The sequence below is a fragment of the Aythya ferina genome (assembly GCF_964211825.1).
Source record: "Aythya ferina genome assembly, chromosome: 2".
Taxonomy (NCBI): domain Eukaryota; kingdom Metazoa; phylum Chordata; class Aves; order Anseriformes; family Anatidae; genus Aythya; species Aythya ferina.
The window spans coordinates 141898431-141924184 of NC_140297.1; the positions used below are offsets into that span (position 1 = coordinate 141898431).

The following is a 25754-nucleotide window of genomic DNA, read 5'->3' on the forward strand; positions in this document are numbered from 1 at the left end:
TAATTCAGTGTTTTAAAGCAGCAGTGTCTTCCAGAAGACATAAAGTGTATTCAGCTCCTTTTGCCTCAGCTGAGAATGTGGAATGGATTTTGTTTAAGATAAATTCTAAATCATTCAGTTTACTTCTCCATTTCCATCATGTCAAATTATTCATTGTATATATATATTTAAATATAGAAATAACTTTAATTTTCCTCAAAGAATGAATGAGTTAAAGAATGTTAACTTTAAAAATTTAGTAAAATATTTATAATTATTTCTATGAAATACCCATAAATATTTGGTGGAAAGTTTTAAAAATATGTTTGGAAGCTAGAGGTACCTTCTGAGAAGACTAAAACAAAACTTAAGTTACTTTCAATTTAAATACAGAAACGAATGTCTCCACCAGTGTTCCAAGTTTGAAAAGTACCTCTCGCAATCTTGTTCATGTCCTGCAGCAGTTCAGGTTGCAGCACTTCATTCTAAACCAAATGTTTCAGTAGACATACAGAAGTTAAATTCACTTCTTCCTTTCTCTTTCCCAAACACACACAGTATCAGCAGTATGTGTTTCCCATGAAACACGCTTCCCAGCCTTCCCCATGAAGAAGAATCCCAGCATCAGAGCTCAGGTTTGAAGTGCAAACAAATGGTACCTCTGGCTTGGCAATGTGCCCCAGACAACTAATTTTCCTCCACCGATCCACATCAAACACCCAATCTGGCCCAGCCAGATTGCACATCACTGAGGCACTAATAACTGAATGACACTAGAAAATGACTGACACCAGACTTAAATAATTATAGCGCTAATATGACATGAATCCCAAGGTGAAGGACTGCTCTGGTGAGTCCCAAATGGAACTGATAAGGCGGGATGCACCTCCCTGAAGAGAAAGCTGTGCCATGATGAAAGCACACAACTGTCATTTGGAGAACAGCAGAGCAGATACCTAATGATCTCTGCTAAAACTCTGCTGAATCTTCAAATCACTAATTAAAAGCAAACATGCAGACAAAAACCTCTCAAAATCTCACCTGGATGTTGTACAATAGCATGTCCATTTTTGGTAAGAAAATTTCTTTAATAAACTTTAATCTTAATGATGATATTCTAGGAAAGGTTGTTACCATGATTACGCTTAAGAATTAAGATAAATAGTTGTTTAATTAAGTTGAAACATTGCATACAATTTATTAAAAGTCTTACATGTAAGGAATAACCTGCATGGTTCTATTAACAGACTGGAAGACTACATGGGCCTTATCAACATACCCTGATGGTGTAAAAGCACTGAAGGCAGAGTAAGCAAAAGTGCCAACACCACTCTTGAAACTGGTATTAATATTTGGTAATATTTGCATAGTAAAGACTGCTCAGTGTAACACAGTTAAAACACAACTGTGCTACTGTTAAAATAACACTATTTATTTATTTATTTTAATTTTGCCATCCAAAAATATTCAAAAATGTAAAGATGAGACCTTCTTTGGTAACAGCTCCATTGCCCAGTCTAGTGATCCAAAACTCTCTGGAACAAATATGATTTCATCCTTGCTCCCTTAGATGTAGTAGAAATGCACGCTGTAGCTTAAGCCTTCATCAGAACCCGATTACTTTCATGAACATGTTTTCATAAAAGTGAATACTGTCTCTCATCATTTTGCTATCATGTCTGTCTCCACTGGACATGCTTTAGACTCAGCAAAGGCAGAGAACATGCTGGCTCTTTCTGTAACACTGATGAAAGTAACAATCATCTGAGTAACAGTTTAAGTCAGAAGTGACTTTTTAATAAAGTAGGGTGACATGTAACTCTTTATCAAAGAGTTGTGAGTCTCCATGAAAGGCGTTACTCACAGAATATCTTAATGCACATTCCAGTCACTAAAAATCATTTCCTTATATTCAAATTACTTTGTAAATATTTCAAAGAAACAAATGACTTCCATGCCATATATCCCAGTCTCTTGAAGTAAATGGCTTTTTCAGATGCAGAAAATTTGTAACTCATGACTTTGAAATGTACTATCGTAAGGCATGTACTTGTGCCTATGTCACAGTTATTCGTATCTGAAGTGTGCCTTTTTTATCCCCTTGCACTCCTAATTCTCATGAGCTTATCCATTTAACATAATAATTCTACTCCTCTCCCTCTCCCCCTTGCCTCCCATCTTGTTTGTTTCCATTACAGAAGCAGCACGCCTTCTGTCTTTTCTAAGGACGTGTTTTCCCGAGCTCTTGCCTTTCTCACAGGTCCATCCTTTCCTCCATTTTTCAGGAAGAACCATGCTGATATTGCAATGTATTTTATATAATTCTTTACACTACTTCCAGGGAAAAAAGTGAATTGGTTTCTGCAGAAAAAAATAAAGTAAAGTATAGGATGTGTCTCCAATACTACAGAGAGGCATATAGATAGACGGATGGATGGAGCACAGGTAGTGCTCTGAAGGCTCTCCTGCTTTCAGGAAACCTTTTATATTCTTTTCCTAATCCCATATAATCTTCAAAATGCCTCATGTTCTATGATCCAGCAATTCTTCTCTTCACACCTGTTTCACTCAGCCACAGAAGAAAAGAGAAACTGTTCTGATGTGTGCTCTGAAGTCCCTACTGAAGCAACAAGTCCCTGCCTTTGCTGAGATGAAGAATAGAATAATTTGTACTTAGAGCAAAAATTTCTCGCCTCTGAAAACAAGGCAAACTTATGCAAACTGTCAGTTGAGAATGGCCCATTACTCCTAACTACTTGGGCATTATTTAGGGAATTAAGTTAGACCAAAACTCCAATAAAAAATTAACATTGTGGATTTTGTGTCAAAAGTCTGTGTTCACACTTAGGCTATAGCTCTGTTCAGTGTGCTAGCACAGATATGGTAAAGGAGTTGAAGAAGGAGAAACTGAATCAAATGCAAGTAGGACCACCATCCTCTTAATCCCTTCTGTGCAAAACAGGGAACCACAGGCCTTCTTGGCAGAAAGACATAAGATCTTATTATAACATCCTGTTAGCTAGTTATCAAGAGCAGCTGCATATCTTTGCCCTTGGTGTGATCCTTCATAGTCAGATGATTTTGGGGTAACAACAGTGGAGATGAAAATTTCTTCTAATATGAGAGCAGTCAAAGATCACACTTTTCAGGTAATGTACGCATGTTATGGTTTTGTTGCTTGGCTTATGCTTCTTTAAATTAATGTCTGTGACCAAAAAAAAAGAAAAAAAAAAAAAAAAAGAAAAGGAAGATTGATTTGAATGTAGCTCAAGCCAAATCAATGAAGATGTTTTACATCTTACTGTTGTAAAACCACAGGCACGTTGGTAGCTAGGAATCTCTAGCTATTACATGTATCATTACAGACAGGTGAAGTTAGTGTCAGTAGCCATTGCTGTACTTGACATCCTGTGAAGCCAGTGAGCTACATTATATGCTTGCTAAAGAACATACTATTTAGCTCACAGTAATTGCTTTTCTTTACCCTAAAGGGAAAACATTAGCATCAATGAAGATTCAAAAAATATGCTTTTGACAAAATCATCTAATATGGAATAGTTACAGACAGAGTATTGTAACCATCTCCAGAGCTGTTATTTGATAGTATGTGAGCTCTGTTTCAAAGAACATGGGAATACAGAAATGTGTCAGTAAAATTAGACTACTGTACAAGTGGTGTAAAGATTTTGTGGCCATATCAATGCATAACAGCTTAATTACTGATAACCCACAAGAAGATATATAATTAATTTAGAATAACTAGATTTAATGAAACTGAGGACTACAAAATATATTTTTTCCATAACATGAGCATTCAAATTTGTCTTTTTTTTTTTTTTTTTGTCAAGAATATTCTACTCAGCCAGGCCATATGGTTTATGTATTTTTTGTTTTAAAAATAAACACATGTGCATCTGAAGTTGTTCTCCACAAAAATAATGGAACAAGAATCATAAAGCATGCACAAACAATTTAAAAATGTGCCTTGTGCATTGCTTTTTACGCAGTCTGTCTCACTTGAAAGAGAAAGTGATGAACATAATAATCTAATATGACAGGAAGGGGGCAGAGCTCTGTCTGTATTTTTTTTTTTCACTGTTTCTTGTATTTGGGGAAAAAAGGAATCTGCATACTCTTTGTAAATGGACAAAATTGCAACAGAGAAATATTCATCATCAATTAATGTTCCAGAAGGGAACAGTACAACAGCTTGAGGTTTTGCCTCTTGGCTCAGGTCAAACACAATGTTAATTGTGGTGAGGACTTATTTTTAGAAAAAAAAAAAAATCAAGTTAATATTGCTACTGAGGCAATATGTAACAAAACAAAAGTCAGAATTTGGAGATAATTTGAAAGGTGGGCAGAAACAATTGTACCAAAAGTGAACATAGGAATAGCTGGAGACCACAAAAGGAGTTAGGAGACCACCTTCTAAAACAGGAGCTAGACACTTTGAAAATAAAAATTAAATGTAAGTGATGTCTGGAAGTTTTCAAAATGAACATGGCAGACAGAAGTAAAATCTTTGTTGGAGCAGTAGCTCTTGCTATGAATAGTTCAGGCAGACTCAGAAGCCTAAATACACAGCTTACAGTCAGACTTGCAAGGACTGGTGAATAACTTAACCATTAACTTGACTGCCGCAAGACAGACAGTCTCCAAGAAATTGGGAGAGACTTATCTTTGAGCAAGAACTTACTCACAGAAATGATGTGTAGTAACCATACCAAAAAGGTTTTCATTTTCATCATGCCAAGAAGAAAATTAAAGATGTACTTACAATGTATAGAGGAGTACAGATGTCTTTTAGGTAAGCATAAGACATGGCTCACAAGACTTGCTACACCAGTTATAGTTCACTGAGGCTCTGACAAAAGTCAGATTATTCCAGATAACATAATCCAAATGCCCACTAAAGCTGCATTGAGAAATATTTCCTGAGAAAGTTCTGATAACCACCTCTATGGTCCAGCTCTCATTAGGCCATAAAAAAGTCAAAATTATCCTACTCTGGCATCTTACCACATAGGCACTATGGAGCTAAAGATCAATCTGACCCAGCATCTTTAAGAAGAAAAAAAAAATCCCAACACAAATGAAATGTAGATGTGCTTTTCAGGCATGCACAGATGCTAGTGATGACTTTTAAGATAAATTGGCAGCACATTTGTTTTAAGCACTGAACTGGTGTTGGACTCAGATACTAATCAGGAACATGAGGTTAAGGGGGTGTGAAATTTACTGCTGTAGTTCATGCTTGCCTCAAAAAAACAAAAGAAAACCAGCTGCTGGTCACGAAGATAGGGGGTAGTTACCATAAAGCTTAGAAATGCAGCTGTGGATCTAATATACACTTGTGATCCCAATCTAGATCATGACATTATGAACGATTAAGAAAGTGATAGCTTTTTTTCATTAGAGAAAGGAAATGGCAATACTGTAGCAATAAAGGCATGCAGTACAGTTAAATACTGACATGCATGGAGAAAAAAAAAAAAAAAATGGCAAGGAAAAGGTTTGCTGTGAGCTGGCCAAGGCATGCAATTTCAAATACCTACTGAGAGTCTTTACTCAATGACAGAAAGAAAGAAAATATTTTAAAGGTCTGAGGAAGACCCCAGTTGACTTGGCTCCCTAGAACCCCTCCAGGAAACTGATAGTGAATGTTTAGATATTGAGCATGGAATAATTTCTGTGAGATTCATGGAAATTTTTAAACTAGGCATGCTGAAAGGCTAGAGAATAGGGAATCCAATATCCATTACCCAATTTGGCAAAAATGGAGACAATGACTGGGAAAGGTATATTTATCCAAGAACTGAAAATCTGGAATTTGAGCAAGGAGTCTCAATAGCCAAGTTAGCACATGACCTAATACTTTGTTTGGATGTGATTATTGCTAATGACCGCCTAATAAAAGCCAGAAACTGCCTTAGAAATTCAGCCTGTAGAAACCCCCTTTATAAAAGTGGCTCAGGTAAGCAACTTTTTTTTTTTTTTTTTTTTTTTTTTTTTTTTTTTTTAAGACATTCTCTTTCCAGAAGTCATAACTCTAATTCCCACTTCAAACAAGGAAGTATGAAAAATGGTAGAAACCTGCTTCAGGGTGATATTAGCTGCTGTTGTTAAAGGAATTACTTGATGCTCAACTTTAAATGTTTCTCATAAGAAACAAATAGTAACATGGAAAATCCACTGCAAATACTGGTAAGAAAAGGACAGGAGGAGGAACTCAAAGGATTTCCTCTGAATTTCTTCAAATTTGTATATCTGAATATTTAAAAGTGAAATTGTTGAAGAGAATTTGTAGTCAGAAATGAGTTCTTAGGAGTGAATGCAAGAATTATACTGCATGGCACATGACTGAGGCCAAAAATGAACGATACTGGTAAGCACTTTTGCCACTGAGAAAGAAGATGGCATCGCTAGTCTTGTATAGCAGAATAGAAGTGAATAAGAGAATTTTTATTCATCAGCTACTGTTTTAGGTACCAAAGAATGTTTGATTTTATTTTCCAGAGTAGAGATTGGACACCTGCAGCAATGGAGCCAAAAGAAAAAGAAGAAAATGTTAATGCCACTATTATTGCAGTATCACTGACTTTCTGCTTATTCAAGTATGGATTGAGCTGTGTATTTCCTAATTTTGAAATATTTATAGCTACTTTATCTCTCTATCAATGTGTTTCCTGTGTTGGTGTCTGGAAAATTGAACAGAAACTCAGGTAATTCTATATACACTGAAGGCACCAGCATGAAACTGAATAAAAGACAATGATCGTCTCAAAGACTGTCTGCAGGGTGAATTGGTGCTGGGTAATTCCTGTAACCCAGCAGTGCTGTCACTCACCTTTGCAGAGATTATGCCATGTTGCTGAGAGAAGCTGTGTATGCCCCATCCCCGGAGGTGTTCAAGACCAGGTTGGATGATGCCCTGGGTAACCTGATCTAGTGGGTGGCATCCCTGACCATGTCAGGGGGGTTGGAACTAGATGATCTTTAAAGTCCCTTCCAACTCAAGCCATTCTATGATTCATTCTATGATACACCCTTTCTGAGTTACCTGCTATAAGGACCTCAGTTTATAGTCAGAGAAAATGTGCGATGGCCTCCTAAAACCAGACAAGCCAGTAACTTCTAAGGGTACTTGCAGCACTGCAGTCTGGTGGCCTGAGTCCCAGCTCAAAAGCTGTCAGTCAGTAGCTGTTTGTAACTGAAAATTTCCCAGTTTTCAAGATTCTTTTCCAATAAGAACCAAATGCACTGAAAGTAAAAGAACCCCCAGAGACTTATTATTGTTGATATTATGTTGTTATGATATTGTTTATTTCAGTTAGATTAGAGGCCCTAGTGAACTACTAGCAAAACAAGAATGTTTTAGCAAATCTGGAAAGCAATGTCTGAACTTGTTTTAAGAAACATTGCATCTCCTACCATACTACCTCGCTTCCTTTGGAAGAAAGAGCAGGTAGATATGTCAAGAAGGAGCTATGATGTGATCTAATAAAACCTGGACACACTTTCTGAACAATGAGGAAATTATGACATCAGTGATGTTCTTGAAGCTCATAGTCCATCATATTTCAGTAATCTGCAGAGTTTCCACTGTCCTCCATCATCCAATATTTGTTCGTATAAAATATTCGCAGCTAGGAACCTCAATTAGTTACTTTAGTAGAACGGTTCAGAAAGCAGAGACAAACCTATGTCCCAACTTTTCTCATTACTCCTAGGATAATTATCAGTAAAAGTCCAAAACAGATCCTTTTTATTTGGTATAAAAAAAGTATCTCTTATAAGAAAGACTATGGTATCTGTAAGGAAAAGCAAAATGAATTCAGACTGCATGAACCAGACATAAACTTCATAACTGTTAACAGGTTCATACCATTGCAAAGGAAACTTTTAAATAGAAGAGCTGTTTTTTTTTAAGTGGTCTCAGAAAATTTTCAGGAGAAAATACCAGAGTAAATCTCAAATAACTAATGTAGTGTCTATAAGTTCAAACAACAGATATGTAGAGAGTAAGTTTGTTTGCATATACAAATTCTAATTTCCTTGTAAGTAAAACTAAGATAATCTTAAAATTTCTGGTTCCCCAAATAAATTATGTTTTAAAATTTATTTGACTCCAAATCAAAATAGAGTAGAATAGTTTTCATATTTTCTGCTAACTTAAAACTCCAAACAGAATCTGATTTTTCATTCTGTACGAATTCTAAAAAATTGTGTTCAATTTTGAAAATAAATTCAAAAATATTTGTTATTTCAATATTATTTTTACTTCACATATATTATGAAATAGATTGCATCGTCTAACTTTCCATAGTAGGAGAGATCTGAATCCAAATGACTAATTCTATCCCTGTAGCTTATATTTTCCAGTGATATACAAATATTGAAAACAAAGGATCCATGGAATCCAAAAGGACATTTTGGTTGTTAAATAATTTGATTTTTTTTTTCTGAAATAATAAGTTCCATAAAAGAACTTTTTCCCATATAAATTGTTACTGATGTAAGATTGCTTTCTTATTAAAACATTCTAAATTCTATTTTCATATGGTGTTTTTTGAAAAACATTGGAAAAAAGATTTTCCTATTCCAAGCTGATTGCATAGTTCTGAAAATTTCATTGGGAATGTCACTGCAATATAAGCCAGTCCGTGGGGACTCAAAGAAAAGGAGAAGCTCCATCAAGAAGTGTGATCATGGAGCAAATGAAAAGTTCAGAAGTTGTTTAGACTGGAGTAAAATTTTTTTGAGTTTGCAATGGGAAAATAGCCAGATAAAGTCATGGCATCTGTAATTTGGTAAGTTATTTATTTTCTTTTAATCCTATCTGAAGTATCAACATTTCCAGTGCATTGGCTTGATTGGCAGAGGTGTTGTATGGCTTGGGATAGACCCCAGTAAAACTCTTCATTCCTATCTAAGATGCTCCAAGTTCTGAAGGAGCTCCCCTTAGCTGAAAACATCTATGGATTAGGAACATCATCACATCCTCATTACACCTTAACATCAAAGCAAGTCAAAACTTCAGAAGGGCAGACAATGATATTCTTTACTGCTTATGCCTGAGCATGACCTCATTTTAAACTTAGTAACTGATCTGACAGAAAGCCTACGTTATGGGAAATAATACCAAACTAACTGAGTAAAAATAGTATTATGACTTTAAAAAAGTAACAGACTTGAAAAAGGTAGCTCATAAAAGACTATATCAGACCATTATAGACAGACCTATCAGCATAAGACAGTACTAATTGACAGTACTATTTGAAATGTAACTAACTGTACAGCTATTCCATATTTTTCACCTTACCATTTTGTATTCTTTCCAGCCTTTTTGGAAATCCAAACTCCCGTCTTCTCGGTGCTGTATAACTGTCCATCCTCCTCCAGCTATTTCCATATTGCAAAAGACCTGTGCAGTAATAAAAAAAAGAAGAGATACTTGCTTTGGAATTCTGTCATTTTAGAGAGGCGAAAATGTGAATAATGGCATTAAGGAAGTCTGTTTTCCTATGGATTCATGCCTCATTCTCACAACCCTCATTAGAACATTCTGAGCTCTTATGTTCAGAGTAATTATCCCTGTAAAGTTTCCTATTCGTTCAGCATATTGCACAAGAATATTTCCCCATCACCTCCCTCAGCATCCTCAGTTTTCCTCTTCACATTCCTTTTATGTTCCTTCTGTATTTTCTCTGCAGTTCCCCTGAAACTTCTGCCTTCTTCCAAACAGAGGTGTGTTTTTCAGTGATAATAATGTTCCCTATAGTTATATCACATTCTAAGAAAGAAGCTTTAGGAATTCTTACAGGAAATACCAATTCAAGGGGTCCAAAATGTAGCAAAGATGAGATTATTCTGGTTTGACTTGCATTGTAATGTGTCAGTGTGTCAGGCAGTGTCTGAAAACACAGATAATTGATCTCAGTCTAGCCTGTTTTGTGGATGACAGAGAACATAGGAACAGACTCAAGTACAGAGGTCTTATCACACTAACACCTGTGCTGAACCTCTAAGATCATATCCTGCCATCATTGCACTGATAAAATTCTAACTTTGATATTGAAAGTCTGTGTATTAAGGGTAATTTAACAGTTTAACAATGTTGCTGAAGCTTAATGTTAGAATATTGTGTCAATTGAAATCTATTAACAATCTTAAATTTTAAAAATGGATATTATTTTTTTTATTATTTTTCCACTCATTACATTATCTTTTTTAAATCATACAAAATAAATTATGAAAAATTATGAACACTGCTTAGCCATTCACTTTTCTTGGTGTGTGGCAAATGATAGTACTCATTATTATAGGACACTTGATTTTAAGACCCAACTAAGTCTCCCAGTGCTACTCATTGAAGCAAATTTTAATTCCCAGGTATTCATCTATCACATAATGGCACTGCAGCTATCCTAAATTTCACTTGACTGTGCACTTGTATTGTTATATTCACCTTTTTAAGAAAGATGTTCATATGTAAGAAGGTCGAAGAGGTGTCATCTACCTGCTTAGCTTCTGGCATTCCCATCAACAAGGCAACACTGGACAGTAACTTAAAGCTTTAAGTTGCTTTGCCAAATTGAAGGTTAGTATCCAATACAGTTAAATAAAAAATCTTCCTTAGACAGCCATATTCCACCCTCAGGCAAAACAATTTGAAGTATTTCCTAGTCATAAGCATTGTCATAGTAATCCTGTGCAAGTGCTTTTGTTTTAAGTTGCTCTAGGCATGCCAAATGAATTCACAGTGTAGGTATAGGAAGGAAACAGAATATTGAACAGTGCAAGCATGTGAACTTGATTTAGAGAAACCACAAAAAAAAAAAACAAAAAAAAAAACAACAAAAAAAAAACACTCATGACTGCTTGACAAACTTCTTGGCCCTATTCCTCATTCAGGGAAGACACTGTGAGTCAAAACATTTATCTACAGGATTTATTTTTTTTTAGACTGATTTATAGTGAGAATTTCTAAATGATGGATTCACTTTCCTTATAAGTCACTTCAAGCTGCTATGAATCCTCTGCCAATTTTTAAAGCATTAAATCTTCATCTGTATTAAGACTACTTATTTTAAAGATAGGAAAAAAAAAGTGTAAGTCTTTTTCTATTCAAAAATATAACAAAATACCTATTAGAATACTCCAGTACTTTTTAAATAATATAGCAGATTAAAAGAGAAAACTATAGTGAAAGAAAGATTTACAGCAGCACGTAATTCACTAGCTTTCATTGTGTGGTCTGGCACTTTACATGGCGGTAGACGCAAACACCTGCCATATTAGCAGGAGTGCCAAGCTCCTTATAGATGTTTGCTGCTTATAGTTCTAGCCAACAAGTGTCCTGGACTGGCTTCTGTCCCAGACAAGGTCAGAGCACTCAACCATTAAACAACTTTCTAACATGTTCTGATGTTTAATCCTCTACTAAAAAAGAAAAGGAGGAAGAAAACTGATTTAGAATTTTTATTCATCTGTAGATTCTGAGTTTATCATCAATTAAAGAACCCAATTTAGATTAAAAAGGTATCCAAAGCAGTGCACTACTGCCTTCCTTAAATGCATGGGTAAAAATACCCAAGCTATTGAAAGGCATATTAAAGCATATTAGATATGTGATTATTAGTACATATGGGATTATTAGTACATATTTACATATGTACATATAGTACATATTTAAACTCTATGGACTAAATTATTATAAACATTACAATAACCATTTAAAGATCAGAACAATTCTAAAGTAGACAAAAGGAGAGAGATTACCTTATACTGTACTGTAAGTGCTTGCACACTAGTCTACATTGTTGGCCTATAGCAAAAAGCTCAAGATCAGCCATTTGCGATTCAGGGAATGTCTTTACTATGCAGATACCAAGGATGTTGGCAAGCATGCCAGAATCACAGTCTCCACAGTGTATGTGGTCTGCATGTAGTCAACGGGCTAAAATTCTGGCAGATACACTCAGAGAAGTCATCAATGTGAAGCTGGTAGGCAGTCCACAGGCAGAAAGCAGGGCAGAAGGGTTTGAAGACTGAGTTCATGCCAACACAGAATTTTTGCAGAGTTGTAAGGACACAGCTATAAACACCCCACTACTAACATGACATTTTCAGTGCAGTTCACACAGAAGTTAGTAGAAGTCATCCTTTTGATAACTTTGGAGGATGTTAGAGCAAGTAGCAAGAAAGTCCAATACCATGGGAAAATGTTATCAGCACTCCTAGAGCTGTCCCCTTGGCTTCCTTCAGCTCCCTAAACAGTGACAGTTTCACCCTCACTGCCCCTCCACTTCTCATCAGCCACTGTTTCCCCAGTAGCTGACCTCAGCTTTACGGGACACTGAGAGGACTCTTATTGCCTTTGCTGTCACTATGACCCAAGGACAATCATCTGTCAAACACCATGAGGCACTGCACGCACACACACACAGACTCCAAAGTCAGCCATTCAATTAGCTTAGTACTTTAAAGCAATCTTTTTTTTTTTTTTTTTTTTCCCCTTTTTCTCTTCCCTTCTAAATAATGATAATAATAATAATGGAATATTATTAAGGTCCTTTTTTAAAAAATGATTCAATTATTTTTGATGCAGGGTTTGAAGACACTTTAAGCTAATAAACTGTTGAAGCTGAAGACATGAAAGAAAAATTGCAAGTTACATTTTTATGCATATAAAAATGAGGGATATAAATGGTAAGGAAGGTAATAAAGAGCAAAAAAATAGAACTGACAGTAACATTTATATAGATGATGAAAGGATATTTTCTAGTGAATGTCAGGATGCTAGTAAGTATCCCTTAGGAAATATAAAATGAAGGTCTGTTTTTGTAACACGAAATATAAAATTACTATAAATGAGATAGTTAACAGTGGTTGTGAGTATTACAGAAGGCAACAATATATTAGTCCTCTTAAGACATGTCAGAACTGTGCATTGCATTGTGATACTCCAGGTAACTAAGCCTGCTTTAAACATGTGAGTATGTCTCCACAGAATACCTATCGGGATATTAGTTTGGGTCCTGGAGTAATCTAACTGTGTCAGTATGGTGCTACCTCTGGGCTAATTAGTCCTGGCACAGTGCTGCACTGATATGATTTTTAAGCTATCTCAGCTGGAATTAGTTCAGCTATCTCTGCACAGCACTAACTTGCAGAGTGCTAATACAACCTTAATGTCTGAAAAAACATCTGTTAAAGCAATCAGACTCCTCACTTGACTAACAGGAACACGCTCAGGATCAGCTCTTGCTGTGTTATCACTAGTGCAAGACAGAAACAGGTGCTAGCAGAAACCCCTCAGCATACTGACACACATTCCCACATTTTCTTGCTAAAAATGGGAAACCTCCAGGAAAAAAATAATTCAATGATACTAGCTGATTTGGGCTGCCTGTATTGATTGATAACAGTGTCTGCAAATGGTGATATAGCAGAAACACAGAATAGCTTCCATAGTGCCATTGTCTTTGTGTTACCAGTGGAGGATGTTTAGGGTAAATATACCAGGAGCATCGGTGTTGTAGTGCTTTCAGGTAACCGCTGTTTTTCCATGCAGTCCAACTTCTGGAGGTTGTCTATGAACTTTAATAAGGCTAAGAAAATCCAATACTAATCTGTATATACAATTCCAACTTTGATGTAACATCTTTGTTTTGAGTTGCACAGATTCTACAGAACTACTTTTATTCTTCTTGACCTGTTCAGTAATGTTTAAGAGTGTCTCCATATTTCATGTCATGTTAATTGTCTATTCATATTAATCAGAGCTGTATTGACCTTTGCTCATAGTAATCTCCCATCCTAATTAAACTCATGGTTTAATGAATCCTAATTCATTAGTAAACTATAATGACTTGACATTCACAGGCTTCCAAAGGCCTATAATAAAACCAAATTCAGTTTAGAAATACATTTTAAATATCTTAGTATAATTATAAAATGCCAATAGAGAGTTACATTGGTAATATTCGTTACTGCCTTGTTTTGTTTGCAGAGTTCCTTCCCTCCTGTCTGGCCCACTTGCAGGACACCACTGTATTTTTCTCTTGGAGGTAAAGAGCACATGGCCTTGTTGGTGGTTACTCCAAGTAGTGCTCTGACAGAAGGACAAGCTGGAATTTCTCCATGTGTAAATTAGGTTTAGGCTACTCTTCCAGCTTCCTAGCCTCAACTGGCTCATACACCTCAGTCCCAAAAGCATTCTTAAAAAAAAAAGTCTTCTTTCATTTTTATTTTTTTCAAATATTTTGTTTTCATCAAAAAAAAAAATCCCAAGGATCTTTTAAGAGAAGGACAAGAAAACGTGTTTCATCATTTCAAACAGGGCTAATATTTAGTTTTTTTTTGTTCTCTGCAGCCAAATATCTATTCCCTACAAGAAAAGTACAATTTATATCTATATTTAAACCTACTCATTCTGCTATTTCTTTCTCTGCTACTAGATCATCTCCCTATAAGCTTCCTCATTACAGCATGTTGTAATAGAAGTTAATATCAAAGAAGAAAATAATAATTTTATGATAGAAGATAATAATCTTCTGTATGTTATTGCAGACTTATTTGTGGCCATAGTCTGAATCAACTAAACTTGCTGAGTGGGAGGAAGTGAGTCGGTTGTTGAGTGTATGTCAGAATTTAGGAAGGATTATCTGTCAGGGAGAAAGAAGAATGTCTGGAATACTACAGTTTATCCTCTGCTTTATTCTATTGTATTTTTTCAAGCTGGAATACAACACAGGTTATTTATATCAGTGCAATAGTTTGAAGAATGAGAACTTTTGTAAAGGTACCAAACGTTTTTTTAAGGCCAGGGCAACATGACATCAACAAATAAGAAAATAAAACAAGTATTTTCCTTACCTTTTTAGGATCTGACACATTGTTAATATAAATAGTGTAGACCCCACTTTTGTTAAAACCAGATTGGTATACATCTGCACAGTCTCTGAAAGGCTTTTCTTCCTCCTTTTTTGCATTCTTAAGTAAAACTGCAAAAGAGAAAAATATGATAACATAAGTTATCATATCATCATATTACGATAATATTTTATTACCATATTATCATATTATCATAAGTTATCATAAGTTATCAGCAATCTTAAGCATTTCTGTATCAAAGAGACTCACTTTTGCACATTGCATTCCTTTTAAACTTGCACAGTAATAACTATACTGTGGTCCTTCCACAGTCAATGTATTTGTTAAATTCTGTTAAAGAACTACTATGAAACTTTCAGACAGATGGCAGAGGAGGCACCAGCAGAAGTCTGTCACAATGCAAATAGCTAAACAGAGCATCCTGTCTACAGAGAGATGAACACAGTGGATTCCTTCTGAGTGCAAAGGTCTGTGGAGCTGCAAGTGTTGTGCCTGACTAAAGCTTTATCTGGGAGTTAGCCAAAGAACGCCCCAGCAACAGCATGTGGAGGTGGACAAGCATGTTCAGTGCTGTGATCCGAGACAGACTTCACGTGAGACAGCAACACAGAACCCCAGAAGGAGAGAGCCTATGCTCTTTCTTCATGAAGTACTGCCTTTTGAGCAGCCCAGAGGCTGTGTTATTTGATTATCTGATTATCTTTTCTTTTCTTTTTTTTTTTTTTCAGAGAATTATTTCATTATGTTGATGTCTGCAATATACAAATTGCTAGGTACAACTTATTGGGAAAAAAAAACTAAAAAATCAATTCTACTGAAGTCCATCACATTTAGTCTTTTTATGGCCCAGAGCAGGAAAACAATTAATATTAGAACACCAGTGCAGATCTTGATCCTGAATGTTGCAGACCACATATATAGTCTAGGCTGAGAAATCAAGAGGGCAAGTTGTTTGAGGATCCCGATCTTGAGCAGACAGGAGATACCCTGTAGAAAGAGTAACATCTGAGAGTGTTCCCTTCACTTTCACAAACAAAAGTAGCCTGACCCCACACGATACAGAAAGGATATGACTTCATTCCAACAACACATACTTTAAGCACATCAGTATTCCCATGGAAATCCATCAGTCTACTCAGATTCTTAAAGTTAAACATGTCCTTAAGTGTTGTGCAGGGCTCAGGCCAGCACTTCATTAATCCTACAATAAGGAAACAACATTTAAGTCCTACACACACACTCATTGTCTGGTGAAAACTTTTTTTTTTTTTTTTTTGGCTTGAAAATGTGACTTATAGATACAAAAGGGACTACGCCTTATTCACTCTCAATGAAGTGGCCCATACTGAAAATTTGGCGCTTAATGATAATGGTGTGCAAAAGAGCAACAGCCTTGCACAGCATGTGGGACCATCTGGGCCATAAGCTGGTATGCAGCAATGCCAAAGCTTTGCAGCTTGATATACTATCTCACCTTTGAACACTTCAAAGCAAAATATTAGCATGGAAAATTACTGCAAGATGAAATGACATTAATAACATTACACAGATGGGGAAATTGAGGAAAAGGTTATATGTTTTGCTTCAGTGGTTTTGTGAAAAGGCAAAAATGGAAAAACAGTGAGATCCATTCTTGAACTGTAAGATTACCCTGTTCTCCAGGTACAGAAAAACAAAAGGCTCTTACCATACATATGCTGTGTTTATTGTTTTTATCCAACACTGTCAATAAAAATAAAAACTGATTCACATACTAAAGTGAACTTTAATTAGAAAATCAACTTCTTTGAGACTTGGCTGTATTTGTAAAAGAAAGTTAGTGCTGGCTATGCAGTAGGTGACACTCTTCCCTGTGACATGGCATTGAATGAGGTCCTCAGCAAGGCAAACAACAACAGTGAACTCTCGAAGGTGCTATTTTTTAGATAAGACATAAAACTGAGGCCTTTATGATTTGTGTTAATTAAAGATTTCACAGTACTTTTCTGTAAGCAGATGGCATTAGCATTAGTGGCCAAAGTCCAGCTTGAATAATTACTTGGGGCTGGAGCCAAAGCCTTGAGGAGTTAAAGCAAAGCCTCTCACTAATTTCAGGGCGCTTTAAATTAAATCCATTCTTTCTAGCCTGAATTTCTCTAATACTGTTGTTTCAACTGCAGACATGAGTTTCTCTTGTCTAAAAATGTATTTAGTTGTGCAGGGGCAGAGTCTTCTTTTCCTTCAGTCTTAAAAGTACTTACATTTTAATATCTGTAATATACGTAAAAGACCAATTTACCTCTTTTTTACCTCATTTTACCATTACATACACATTGCAAAACAATTGGAAATAACTACTTAAGAGTCACTCAGGGATACTGAAATTTGATTTATTTTTTTTTTTTAATTGAAAGTTAGACAAAAAAATCATGATTATCTCCCAAAGCTAGTATCATCTGACTTTTAAATCAGGTAAGATTTTAATTTCAGATGAATTAGAAGTAGATTTGAAAAATGATATTCTAAGGAGATTCATATCTAGCTAACATATTTAGAAATACAACTTTTTATTTTGCTTAGAGACTAGAAATAAATAAAAAAGTAAATAAATAAATAAATAAATAAATAAGCCTGCTGTTGTAATCAGAGAGGAAAGTGACAAGGACAGATAAATGCCCTGTATATGCCCAGATCCTTCTGTCCTCCCAGTATCAGCCAGCTGAAATACCTGATGTATTTCACACAGCAGTTGTAGTAATTTCCCAATAACCTTCTTTTGCAGCAGTGGGTGAACCAGTGTAGCCAGGAGAAGATGACTTTCTATGGGTGCCTGTCTTCCCTACCACAAAAGTTGGTGACCTTACTGGAAGGAAAGCTCAGTCCCTTGTGAAGCTGCTGCTGCACTGTTACAGATTGTAGCACAGTATATTTAGCATGATCAGCATAAAGTTCAGTTTTCCTTAACATATCAGACTGTAATTTGCAAGAACAACCCAAAGTTATCAGAAAATTAATACCCAGGAATGTTACTGGTAATGTTCTCCATAGTAGAATATGTTTTTTCTAAGGTTTGATATTGTTTTTCTAACTTAATATTCCATACAGTTTCCAGTCAGTTTCTCAGTTTCCAAACCACTTTTCCCTATCATTCAGGACTACTTTTTTTTTTTTTTACATTATGACATTACATAGACCTTAAATTCATTATACATCAAGTGAAGTTCCTGAATGTTGCACTGGCTGACATACGGTAAATGTGTAAATAAACATTAAAGGAGTAGTAAGACTAAGTAAGTAGTAAGTAGGAAGCTGTTTTAAAACAAAACATGTAGCCATTAAATGTCTTTGTACTGCTTAAACATCTTAATTGACTTACCAGTTTTCTAATGTTAGTTTAGCTTTTTTTCAGATACAACGCTTACACCAAAGTTTTATGTATCTGAAGAAAAAAATAAGTCTATGTCAAGCACAATAATATCACCATTTTTTAAACCTGAATGCTTAGCCAAAATCTGGAGCCCTGGAGGACTTTTTTGTTTGCCTTTTCTGGATGAATAAACTGGAGATGAAGTAAGTCATGCTCCTTTAAAGCAATGATGCCTATATGTAGAAACCTGCTTTCCTGAACATAAGAAGAATTAACAAGAGAAATACATTTCTTCCTTGCACATTCAAAAGGCTTCTGCTTAATTTTTAGTCCAATAGTTTTCTTCTAGGCTACACTAACTATGTTTCCCTACCTGCTGAATTATTTATTTCAGTTATCAGTCCTTTGGTTACATTTGTTTTTCTCTAAGGCCCTCGATGATGAATCAAGCCCAGGCAATACAGCAGGTACCATCTGTAAATGCCCAGAGCTCTGCCAGATGACTGCTCCCATGTAGGTGCAACAGCCCTGGCAGCATGGCTGCTCTGTGGCATAACAGAAGAACAGGAACCCAAATTGATGAGGTTTGTGCTAACCCAGGAGCTGTGAACTGTCAGGGCCGAGCAGATTTTTTGCTACTTTTACTAAATGGGCATTAAAATTCAGTAGGAAGCTGGGGTTGGCACCTGAGGCTGGAGCCTCTTCATTTCTCTTGGAAAGGCTTACTGAAGCTTGCAAGTGAGAGAGAGAGCTGTGACACACAACCCCTTCTTCCCAAAATGATAGCCAGAGAAGTCCCACCACTGGTTGTTAGCTCTGATTTCATGCCTGATAAGAAGTCACCAACTAACTAGTAAGAACAACTAGCTCCTGAATTATTTAGTAATCTAAAGTCATCCACTAGGAACACAAAACATTTTTTTTCTAGCTATATGAAAATTATCTAATCTGATCTCTACCAGAAAAAAGTATTTCAAAATTATTATTATTTTTTAAATTTCCGATTATTGTTAAGAAAATGAAGTTGTTATCTCACCACTTTCAAGTCTGTCAGATATTTAATGAAAGAACATTGTGGTTTGTCTGTAAGAAATAAGGAATATCACACTGCAGTTCATTATGTTGACTGAATCAATAAAAACATGCTCATATTACTAAATTGTTTAAAGACCAAACTGCCATATTTGTGAAATCAGTTGAGTCTTATGTCCTCTAGCAATACTGTCAGTAAATGAAAGGCAGCTGTTGTTTTTTTTTTTCATTATGGTGACTTAGAGAGATATGCAGAGATTTCTGTAGTGTCTTAGTTAATTATTATATGTTAATAATTTAAATGTTTTATTTACATAAATCTAATTTTCTTATAGGACTCAATAGTCACTATACATACCAAAAGACACTTAAAAAAAATAAAATTCTTGTGCTTTTGAAGCTTAGAAAGAGAAGTCTTTCTCCAACATCTTATTGGCAAGTATAACTAATCCAAATTCTAGCTGCTGTATCAGAAGTATCTGAGGTGAAAATTTCTGTCCCCAGATGAAGAGCTTCTAAAAATGAAAAAAGGTGTGTTTGTAAACTGATGTCTTTTTACCTACAGCTGCAGCATTCCAGATCAGGGTCATTCAAGGACTACAAAATGGCAGTTTCTGTCTGTAACCAGACTGCAGACCAAGTTTGCCTTAATCTTGTCATGGTTCTAGACATGTGGTGAGGAATGCTACACTTCTGTAAGATATCCCATATCTCTGACCTCTTTTCCAGCCATTTGGGTGCAGCTGCTGTGTACCACCACAGTTCCAGTTACAATGGCAAATAATGCCTGGCTTGCAAAGCATCAAATCAGGAGCAGTTTGCTAATGCTATCAGAAGGATGTCAGTCAAATATCCCCAGTGTGGAAGCCTGGAACATGGCCCACACATGTATATATGTTCCCAGAGTTAGCAGCAGGAGCCACAAACAGGGCTGACAGAGAAAGGGTGAAGATTATTTTTGTTTTGAGGAGGAAAAATATGGACAGTTAAAGTCACTCAGTTTGTGCTGATTTACAGCCAGAGGTATAGTGTAGTCTGTTGTTTCAGTGGCCTAGTCTATCATACACCATCCTCTGCTTGAGAACAAACATTAAACTGCAACCTAATCGCTGGTAGTGATGTCCAACTATCCTCTGAAACAGACAACCCTGTGATAATACAGCTTACAGTTCTGCAGTCTATTGCAAATGTTCCATGCACCAGAGGGAAATGCATGAAACTGGAGGTGCTTAAACTCAGATTTGCTCTTCAGGTGTTGCCTACAAATTAAAATGAGAGCATGCTTGTGTCCCTGTCAAAAAGGATTTGAAAAGTGCGTTTTCTAGAGTCTAGTCTATTCAGATACATAACATATACTATGTTTTATTCTCCTAAAACTCTTTTAAAGTTGCTGATGTTACCCTATCTGGACAATGTGAAAAAAAAATAAAATAATATATATATATATATATTAGAAAACTTAGGTTCCTCTTCTCCGAAATTAAAAATACTGCAGTTATTTATATAGATAGAACATCAGGAGTTTATATTTCTTTTTATGCATTCAGCTAGCTAAGTAAAAGCTTAAAAGCAAATTTACATGTACAAAGTACCCAGTATAAATTATTATAGAGAAAGACATACTATAATCATCTGCTACAAAACTTACTCAAAGGTCTATATTGTACCATATTAACACAAGTCTGAGTATCATCATCATAAAAAAAAGAAAAATTAATTAATAAGTTTCTTCTGGTTGTCTGGGAGTCCAGCAGTCTTTTCCAACAAGTCATTTTGTGTGCATGCTTGTGTGCACACATCTGTTTATTGGGGAGTTGGGAGAAAGTTTAGGACTGGAGTTTGGATATATACGTTCCTTCCAGTGAAGTATTCATTCATTCACCAAAGTGCTTTTAAAAGTAATATTTCTTTGTGAGATTGCTCTGAATCTGGAAAAAGAGTTGGCCAAAGGAATATTGGAGGAAAAAAAAAAAAAGTTCATGTTGACATACTGGAATAAAGTATTTCTGTTCTGGGAACTAGACTATACAGATTTTCATGACTAAGGGAAGAAAAAAATCACATTCCACTGCTTGAAGCTCTTTCTTTTTAATTTGCGTCTACCCTAAAGCTATTGCTACAAAATCAAGTTTATAGATTATAAATTTGTGGATTATATATTGTTTATAAAACTATTCTGTCCAGGCTCCTAATAACGTCAGATGAGTTATGAGAGTTGCTGTGCTAGCATTGCAGATCCAACCTACCCATTATCCTGTCTCCAGCAAGAGGCCCTAAAAGTCATGGAGCTTCCTCACCAGCCTGCCCCCAGGCCTGGCCAGCCCAGCCAGCTCTGTTTCTTTCAGCAGAAGAGAACTCAACAAGGGAGCCTTTGCGCATTGTTCCCATGTGCACAGAGGACATCACTGAGCTCCACCATCTCTTGGATTCTTCCAGGGATCTGTGGATTTTGTTGAGGTGACATCAATGGTGCCCCGTTCCAGTTCCTTCCCTGGACATTTTTGATCTTTTAAGCCTGTGGTCTTCTGTTTTCTTATTATAATTACCTTTTAATTACCTGCAATACCTATTACATACCCTTATAATTACCCATTTTCTCCTTATTTTCAATTTCCTTTAGGTCTTTCCCTCTCCAGGAAGGCCTTAAGGTTTTGCAAGGGCTAATCTAACACCTAGCCCCAAAAGGAGACTTCAGTAAGAATAGATGACTGGGGAGGAGGATAAAAGCAGGAAAGCATTTCCAGGAATTACAGCATAGGATCATCCTCTGGCAGATATAATATCCCTATATTTAATAAACTTCAGATGAATTTTCTTCCATGAATTTCAACACCTATCGTTTCTATATTTTCCTTCATTCTTCTTACTGCCTGAAGCAGCTCTAATATACTTATTGGACTCCATATCCTTCGTCATCTTTTTTTTTTTTCAGCTTTTTTTTTTTTTTTTTTTTTTTGAGACATAGAGTCCAACAGTTACACAGCATTTTATCACATTACGAAATATACAGTAGTACATTTTTTTTTCTGATTTCCTTTCTGTTTCTTCTTAGTAACTTATACAATACTATTTTCATTTCAACCATTAACAGGCAAGAAGCACATCCTGTGTTTTTCATTCAAGATTTACTCGGGAGTTTACCTTGATCTTACACGGCTATTTAAGCCGGGAGAAAGCAGAACTCTAGAACTCCTTCCTCAGGCTCACACATCTGCTGAATAATTAGGTTGGGAAATGCTGGCCTTAGTGTAAGTTTTCAGAGTTTATGACAGTATAAGTAAACATCTTCTTTTATGTCTAAAGGAGATTATTACCCAGAATCAAAAAACAGGATGTCATTTAAAGATGTGGTGTTGCTCTTCCTGTGCTGTTGGTTGTAGACTGTCTCCATAGCCATGGAGTGAATCAACTTAGACAAGATCTGGCAGAATGTTTGGTTTTTGTTTGTTTGTTTATTTGTTGTGGTGGCATCATGATTTCCAGAAAATCTGGGGGGGTTGTTTGATTGTGTTCACAGAATCATCTAAGTTGGAATAGACCTCCAAGACCACCTAGTATAACCTCTGACCTAACACTAACAAGTCCTCCACTAAACAATATCACTAAGCTTTACATCTAAATGTCTTTTAAAGACCTCCAGGGATGGTGACTCAACCACTTCCCTGGGCAGCCCATTCCAATGCCTAACAACCCTTTCGGTAAAGAGTGTTGTATTATTTTATTTTATTTTATTATTTTATTTTATTATTTTATTTTATTTTATTTTTAAACAGGTGTATAATTCCATTGGAAAAGCTCAATTAATTTGACTTATCCTGTGAGCCTACAATCACTAAATTGGAAGGATAAGTGGAAGTATTTTGTTTCTGAGGAGCAACAACAAAAGTAAAAATAGCCTTCTTGCCACCAGTCCCTAGCCCTTCATACATACAACTTATTGCATGTGGGAGGCGCAAATGAATGCATGAAACTTTTTTAATACAACAGAGCAAAACTACCAGGCCATGCTGAAATGCATCAAGCATCTAAGTAGATTCAAGCATCAAGCATCTAATCTAAGTAGATTCTGCCAGCATAGGAACTAGTGCAGTCTCAAATTCATTAGGAATGCTAAGGTTTATTATATACTAGAATTTCAGATCCACTTCTCTGGGGGGAGGGGAAAAGAGAAAAGGTATAGTAAATTAGTTGCATCACATTATCATTAACAGAAAAGTTTTAGCAATGAATGGAATATTATATTTGTTTTTTCCCCCTCTAAGAGTCTGAAGTAAGAAAGGCAAATAATAGCAGAGCAAGAGCACTCAAGCTATCCAAGTACTTATTAAATAAATCACTTAAAGCAGAATTTCCCTCCTGTAGTGCTGCAGGAATTGACTAAGTCTTGGAAAATGATGTTAACATAGTGAGCTTTCACCCTCTCCTGGGCATAATTATTTACTACCTAATAAATTATCAACAGTTATCAAGTTTGTTTCCCAATAAATCCAGCCTTAGTGACTGGTAACAACAATAATACTTCGATTCACTGTGCATTTGAAGGGCATCGCTTAGGAATACCATAAAGTGGTCCTCATTAGTGAGCTGAAATAGAATGCCTTATGTCCCATTTACAAAGAGATAAAGACGCTTAATTATCCAGCTGCAATATAGTTCCTTAATAGTTTCTGCTTGAGACAGCAATTTTGTGAGTATCCAGCCATTCACTGAGAGATGAGAACTAAAGAAGTCTTTCACAAACTGCTACAAGAGAGATTAAACCACTGGCTTTGTTTAATATCTCTAGTGTCCATATTTCTTTAATTGATTTATATTTTTCCACACAGGCACCCTAATGTGCATTTAGTGTTTCCAGCTGAATCATGGTATTCTTAAAAAGAAATTTTTCATTAACAAGCCATTTGGTTGACACCAGCAGTGTTGTTGGCTGGTTCATATATGCTGATATCCCCTCTAGTATCTTTTGTGTAAGTGAGTAATACAATTTTCATGAAGACGAGTGAAGGGGGATTTAGGGACTGAGATATGCGGTAGGAATGAGAGTAGGTAAGTGATTTCAATATTAGCAATCAAAAACTGAAATGCAAAAACATATACACAAAGTGTTATTTTTTTTCAGCAGTAATAAATACTGACTTCTTGCTGTCACCATCAGCAACCTAATAGGGATAAAATACAGGAATCCCAAATCTGTTTTGAAGAGTTCAAATATTTTCCTGCTGGCAGAAATTTTAAATGATGTACATTTAAATTAACTTATTTAAATATCGTATCTCTGTTAAACCACAGTCTGACTTGATTGTTACTTTGCCGTATTTTATTATATAGTGTAAATTGAAAATAAAGTTATGCTTGCCTGAACAAGATATAAAAAATAAAATAAAATTAAAATTAATAAATAAAATAAAATAAAATAAAACTAAAAATAATAAATAAAATAAAATAAAACATTATTATTTCGAATATGATTGTTTCTTTAGTTTTAGAAAACAGCAATTATAAAATTAATTTGTCCTGATGTAGACATTGATTGTATACATAGCAGCACTACTCTTTTCACTCTTTAAAGGCAATAGAGAGAAAAAGGCACTTTGAGTTGCAATTCACCTCAACCTAAGACAATACATTTGAAAAAAAAGTCCTTTGCTGATTCTAGAGGAAGTCTAGACCAGATCTCTACATCTACACTGTTAACGTTAGGTGAGTCAGGCAAAACTGATTCCTTAAAACTATTAAGCTTTCTGGGCATCTGAAAAATGTGTATGAACATAGAAAGTCTCCAAGGGGAATGGGAAGTCTGTAGCACATGAAAAACAAAAACAACAAAAAAAAAAACACTGCTGATGTGTATGTTTAACTGAACACTTACACAACTGTACAAAGGCAACCCAGCATCCAGCTGCAGCACTGCAGTGCTTCTATCATGTGCTCAGCTAGATTCAGCTACAGCAAGGTTAAGGAGGACGCCTCTTCCATGCCACTAAGTGCAAAATTAAGACTCAGTATTTCTGCCCAGATTTCACAATACAGATTTCACAAATAGAGGCAATTCAAAAAGTGGCATGCATCTGTAATAGTGACAAGAGCTTTGTGAATTATGGGCAGAAATTTTTTCTTATAATAATCTTCTTCTATTTTCAGAGTAGAATAGAACAGTTCAGTTAGAAAGGATCTTCAGAGATCATGCAGTCCAACTGCCTGATCACTTCAGGGCTCACTAAAAGTTAAAGCATATCAACGAAGGCATCTCCAAAAGGCTCTTAAACACTGACAGGCACGAGCCACTCTAGGAAGCCTGTCCCATTGTTTGAGTACCCTCACAGTAAAAATATTTTTCTCTACTTCCAGTCTGAACCTCCCCTAGTGCAGCTTTGTGTTGTTCCATTGCGTCCTGTCGTTAATTACCAGGTCTGGCACCTTCCTCTCCACTTCCCCTCCTCAGGAAGTTGTAGAGGCTAAATGTATTTCTGCTATTGCTTTCAGATGTCTTTAAAAC

General features: G+C 35.8%; 1 protein-coding gene across 2 annotated transcripts in view; it reads right to left on the reverse strand.

Moving 5' to 3' along the window:
- ANGPT1 (angiopoietin 1) overlaps window positions 1–25754 on the reverse strand; it is a 188221-nt gene that overhangs the window by 55252 nt on the left and 107215 nt on the right. For both annotated transcript variants that reach the window (XM_084509721.1, XM_084509722.1), the window contains exons 5-6: window positions 14863–14990; window positions 9305–9406 (exon numbers count right to left, since the gene is read on the reverse strand). In XM_084509721.1, the coding sequence (XP_084365847.1) occupies window positions 9305–9406; window positions 14863–14990 (230 nt within the window). The remainder of the gene's footprint in view (window positions 1–9304; window positions 9407–14862; window positions 14991–25754) is intronic.